We start from the raw sequence: 6,000 nt of genomic DNA, 5'->3' as shown, positions 1-6,000 counted from the left end.
CACTAAAATTCCTCAAAAAGATCATTAGTGTTTAAATGCTCACATACTTGGATGGCCACTATTTTCTCCAGGACTTTGGATAAAAATGGAAGGTTAGGTATTGGTCTATAATTCATTGGGTCATCTGGATCCAGAGAAGGCTTCTTAAGTTAAGGTTTGATTACAGCAACCTTAAAATCCTGTGGTACATATCCATTTACTAAGGATAGATTGATTATCTTAGGTGTGTTCTTGCTGTGTCTTTGTAAATCCATGCTTTCGTTCTTTTTTAAACACAGAAACAGTTTTGTTTACCTGTTTGTAGCTACGGTTTCGCCGACAGCTGCCGGCTTCTTCAGGCTGACGCTGATGGTGGCGCGTCACTTCCTTCTCCGTTTATCTGCGGGCAGCAGAGGACGTTGTCGCCCTCTACTGCCCGCTCTCCCCTCTCCGACGATGCAGTCCCATGCGTGGTCCAGCGTGTAAACTCCGTCGTCCCTGTTCATGGTCCCACATCCACGTCTCCTTATCTCTATTGCTTCCTTGATCCATCTTTTGTATTTTTGTTGTTCGGTGGTTATGATCCGTGTGCTGTCCCAGTCCATTATATGGTTTTCTCTTAAGCAATGATCTGTTACGGCTGACTTTTTTATTGTGCTTTCTGCTTCTTCTTTTGCTGCTCTTGTGTGTTTACGATTTGCCTCTTTCTCGCACTCCTTTCTGTGTTCTATTGTCCGTGTATTGAGTTGGCGTCCGGTTTCTCCTATGTATGTTTTATTGCATATTTTGCATGGGATTTCGTAGATGACTCCACATTTTTGTCCAGCTGATATTTTGTCTTTTGGGTGTACTAATCTGTTTCTAACTGTTGTGTATGGCTTTGTTGGTGTGTTTATGTTGTGTTTTTTCATTGTTGCTCTTATTTTTTCCGTTATGCCTCTGATGTATGGTAGGGTTATCACTGGTTTTGGTTCTTGTCTTTCTGGGTTTCTGGTTCTTTTTTTGGGTTGTTCTTTGCTTTCTGTTTTTGTTTGTTGTTTTCCTTTGTTTATTGCCCATGTCGGGTATCTGCAGGTCTTTAAAGCGTGTTGTATGTGTTTGTCCTCTTGTTTACGGTCTCTCTCTTCTGTTATTATGTTTGCTCGGTGATATAATGTTCTGATTACTGACATTTTGTGTATGGTGGGGTGTTCTGATGTCCATAATAGATATTGGTCTGTGTGTGTTGGTTTCCTGTATGTGTTTATGTTTAGGGTCCCGTCGGTCTGCCTGGTGATTTTCATGTCCATAAATGCTATGCTGCCTTCTGTTTCTAACTCATAAGTGAATTTTATGTTGCCCGTGTCGTCAATATTGTTTAAGTGTTGTGTTAGTGTTTCTGTTTGACCTTTTGGTATGATTTCCAGTATGTCGTCTACGTAGCGTTTCCATAGTTTTATTTTGCAGTTTGGGGGGGCGGTGGCTATGGCTTTTTGTTCCAGGTCTTCCATGAAAAACTCGCACAGGGTGGCTGATAACGGGTTACCCATGGCGAAGCCTTCCAGTTGTTTGTATATTGTGTTGTCGTATGTGAAGTAAGTGGAGTTAGCTACCAGTCCTATCAGTTGTGCTATGTCATCTGCTGTGAGGTTTGTCCTTTTATGTAAAGTTTTGTCTTGTCTGATTCTGTTAACTACTATGTCTATGGTTTTTTGGGTTGGTGTTTTTGTGAACAGAGATGTGACGTCATGTGAGATGAGTATGTCGTTGTCTTCTATTGTAATTTCCTTTAGTTCTTTTGCCAATTCTATACTATTTTTGCAGTGTTGGTCTGTATTTCCTAATAACGGGCTGATGATTCTGCTGATATCTTTTGCCATGTTGTATGTTGGTGTACCTATGCTGTCAACTATTGGTCTAAGTGGGGTGTTTTGTTTATGTATTTTTGGTGTTCCATATATTCTTGGTGTTATGTTTGCTGTGGGAATCCAGTGTTTGTACATTTTTTCTGTTATTTTGCCTTTTTCGTGCAGTGGCTTCAGTAATTTTTTCATGTTTTTCTTAATGTTTTCTGTTGGATCTTTTTTAAGTATTTCATATGTATTTTTGTCTTCTAGCATCTGTTTCATCTGTTGTTTATATTTTTCTCTGTCCATAACTACTGTGGTTCTTCCTTTATCTGCCGGTAGAATAATTATCTGTTCATTTTTGGATAAAGCTGTCATGGCTGATTGTTCTTCTTTTGTAATATTGCTGTGTTGAATTTGGCTGTTTTTTAATATCCCAACTACGTTATTTCTGAGTTCTGCTTTCTTTCCCTCATCTGTGATCTGTTGACATGCTAGTTCTGTTGCTACAATAAATTCATCATATGGTATTTCTTTTGGTGTGACTGCAAAGTTTAAACCTTTCTTTAATATGCTTTCTTCTGCTTCTGTTAGTTTGTATTGTGAAATGTTACATACCCATGAGTTTGGTGTGGAGTTGCCTTGTATTTCTCCCCTCTTTTTCTTGTTTATGAGTCTGTTTAACTTCTTTATGTGTCTTTCTTTCACTTTTATGAACTCTTGTTCCTGTTTTTCCATCATGTGTCCTTTAATTAGTTCCTCCATTTGTTTATCAAGTTTGTAATTCCTTTTCAAGTCCAGGTGTCCTCTTTCCAGTTCGTCCTCCACACGCCTCTGTTTGGTTATGACGTTCCTTATCCTCTCCTTGAGCAGTGCTCTCTGTGCTCTTTCTATTATATTTTGTGCTGTCTGGGTCCGGATCGATGTTTTCAGCTGTAGGCTTGTGGGTGTGATGTTTTCGTCCCGGCATCTTAAACAGAAGCGAAGGTGGTTTCTTAGACGTGCGCGTTTCTGGTGTAATCGTTCCAAACGGCGGAAGTCCTTCGTTCCTTGTTGTCCGTATTTCTCTTTGAACATCTTAGGTGTGTTCTTGCTGTGTCTTTGTAAATCCATGCTTTCGTTCTTTTTTAAACACAGAAACAGTTTTGTTTACCTGTTTGTAGCTACGGTTTCGCCGACAGCTGCCGGCTTCTTCAGGCTGACGCTGATGGTGGCGCGTCACTTCCTTCTCCGTTTATCTGCGGGCAGCAGAGGACGTTGTCGCCCTCTACTGCCTTTTTTACTGTCGGTTAAATCTTTTCTCACGTGCCAACAACAAAATAAAAATATAATTTTATCTTAAATGAAAATGCAATATCTCACCTGTTAACTTTCATGTATTGTAGCAGAAAAAGAGCATAAAACCAACATATTTAAAGCTCAGTTTGCTCCACTGGTTTACTGTGATGCTCACCTGTTCCAGCCAGATACCTGCATCATGGGGTTGATCTGAGCTGAGGAGGAGACTCCTGTTGTTTTGTTCATCTTCATCATAATAATGACAACATTAGATGACAACAGGTGCTCACATAGGTTTGTGCTGATGAACATGTCTGAGCAGCTTGACCACGTTGTGGTGTGTCGGGGAGGAAACACAACGACAGCAGCCACAGAGCCGTGCTGGTTTGAGCGTGTCGCTGCTCGCTGGAGTTATATCAGCTCTGTCTGGATGTTAGTTGGAAAACTTTCTCTTTCAGTCGTGAACACTTTACTGAGCGGCTAGAATCTCCGTTTCTGGGCTTCAACGTCAGAAAATAGCTGAGTGAACTCGGCGCTGAGTGAGAGGAGTGTAGTCTGTCCGAGACAGCGGAGCTGCACACATCGGCAGCAGGCGCTGAAAAAAAACACAAAGGAGGGGGCGCGTCAGCTCCGCGCTGATGCCACAAAGCATCATGGGAGTTGTAGTCTTTGCGGTAAAATCGACCAGCGGGCCAGTTTTAATATATTTTTGATATTTATCTCGCGGGCCACATAAACATGCTCCACGGGCCGCATCTGTTCCATGGGACTTGAGTCTGACATATGTGGTTTAGATGAAGCTAATATTTTCGATAACTCTGAAAGCTCAACTGGATCAAAACGGTTCAAACACAGATGATGTTCTACAGTTACCTCTGAAGCTGCCTCACTTACTGAGGAAGAAGAAATCGCATTACGGAGGATGCTAAAGATTTTGTTTCTAATAGCATTAATTTTATTTGTCAAAAAATCCCATAAAGTCGTTGCTGCTGAGGGCTAAGGCAATAGATGATTCAGAGCTATGATTCTGTGTAAGTTTGGCAACTGTACTGAAAACAAATTTAGGATTATTCTTATTCCCCTCAATTAATGCTGAGAAATAAGCTGTTCTGGTTTGTCAAAGCTTATTTTTAGAAAGCACAAGACTATTTTTCCAGGATAAGTAGGATTCCTCCTGATGCGTAGAGCGCCATGATCTCCCCAATTTTCTAGAGTTTTGTCTTAAAGCTCGTAAATGAGAATTAAACCAGGGAGCCAACTTCCTGTCCCTAATTACCTTCTTTTTTAAAGGGGCAACATCATCTAATGCCACACGTAAAGAGGAAGTAACATTATGAACTAAGGCATCAATTTGTGAGGGGCTAGAACTGAAAATATTGCCCTCTACTACGTTCCTCTGTGATGCTGAGGACAGTAAAGATGGAACAGGTGATTTAAAAGATGCAACAGCGTTGTCGGATAGAGACCGACTATAGTGAAATTTACTTTCATGTCTTGAGAACTCAAGTTATAAAAAAAACTCAAAGGTTATCAGAAAGTGGTCCGAGAGGACTGGATTATATGGAAAGATCGTTATTTCCTCACACTCTATGCTATAAGTCAGCACAAGGTCTAATGTATGATGGCAGGAGTGGGTGGAGCTATGTATTCTTTGGGTAACACCAATTGAGTCTAAGATATTACTAAAGGCTGCATTGAGGCTATCATTTTCAATGTCCACATGAATGTTAAAATCCCCCACTACAATGGCCTCATCAGTATTTAGCACCAAATCAGATAAAAAATCAGAGATCTGATCCAAAAACTCAGAGTAAGGGCCTGGTGGACGATATAAAACTACAAACAAGAGTGGTTTTACAGTTTTGCAATCTGGTTTAGGGAAACTAAGAATAAGATGTTCAAACGAACTGTAGCTATTAATTGGTAAGGGATTGATTAATAAGTCTGAATGAAAAATGTTTGCTACTCCTCCTCCTCGCCCTGTACTTTGAACAATATGATGATTTAAATAATTAGGAGTCGACTCGTTTAAACTAACATAGTCCTCTTACTGCAGTCAGGATTCTGTGAGAGAGAGCAAAGAAATCTGATTATCACAAATCAAGTCATTAACTAACAAAGTCTTAGAAAAATAGATCTAATGTTCAATAACCCACATTTAATTTTTTTAATTTTCTGCTCAGTTGAATTTGTTCTAATATTTATGGGATTTCCATGATTTGCTTTATTAAACCTGATATTTAATCTGTGTGATTTTGGTCGTGGGCAGGACACTGTCTCTATGGGGTAGTGGGTGGGTAACAGTACAGAAGCTGCAGAGGGGTGTGTTAAACTACGACTCTGCTTCCTGGTCTGGACCCTGGGCTGTCATGGAGGACTAATAAAACTGGCCATTTTCCTAGAAAGAAGAGCTGCTCCATCCAAAGAGGGATGGAAACCGTCTCTTCGCATCAGACCAGGTTTTCCCCAAAAAGTTTTCCAATTATCAATGTAGTCCATGTTGTTTTCAGGACACCACCTAGACAACCAGCGGTTGAAGGACAGCATGCGCCTAAACGTCGTCACTGGTTCGATCAGGCAGGGGGCCAGAGAGAATTACAGAGTCCAACATTGTTTTGGCAAACTTACACACCGAAGCAACATTAATTTTAGTGACCTCCGATTGGCGTAAACGGGTGTCGTTACCGCCAGTGTGAATAACAATCTTAATGTATTTACGCTTATCCTTAGCCAGCAGTTTCAGATAAGATTTAATGTTGCCCGCTCTGGCCCCAGGTAAACATTTAACTATGGTTGCTGGAGTCTCTAATGCCACGTTTCTGACTATGGAGCTGCCAATGATCAGAGTCGGCTTGTCTGAGCGGGGAAAATCTGTTAGAAGCGTGGACGGGTTGGTGGTGGCCCACGGGCTGGGTTC

The 6,000-nt window shown here is 40.9% G+C and overlaps 1 protein-coding gene across 1 annotated transcript in view; it reads right to left on the bottom strand.

Annotated features, from left to right (window-relative positions):
• Positions 1-228: 228 nt before the first annotated feature.
• LOC139069636 (uncharacterized) overlaps positions 229-6,000 on the bottom strand; it is a 438,794-nt gene continuing 433,022 nt past the window's right edge. The window contains exon 3 of the mRNA XM_070550291.1: positions 229-2,927. Within this exon, the coding sequence (XP_070406392.1) occupies positions 360-2,918 (2,559 nt within the window). The 5' untranslated portion in view covers positions 2,919-2,927 and the 3' untranslated portion in view covers positions 229-359. The remainder of the gene's footprint in view (positions 2,928-6,000) is intronic.

Source organism: Nothobranchius furzeri, chromosome 1 (genome assembly GCF_043380555.1).
Source record: "Nothobranchius furzeri strain GRZ-AD chromosome 1, NfurGRZ-RIMD1, whole genome shotgun sequence".
NCBI lineage: Eukaryota > Metazoa > Chordata > Actinopteri > Cyprinodontiformes > Nothobranchiidae > Nothobranchius > Nothobranchius furzeri.
Note: the sequence above shows the minus strand (reverse complement) of the source record. Positions and strands in the feature narration are given on the sequence as shown.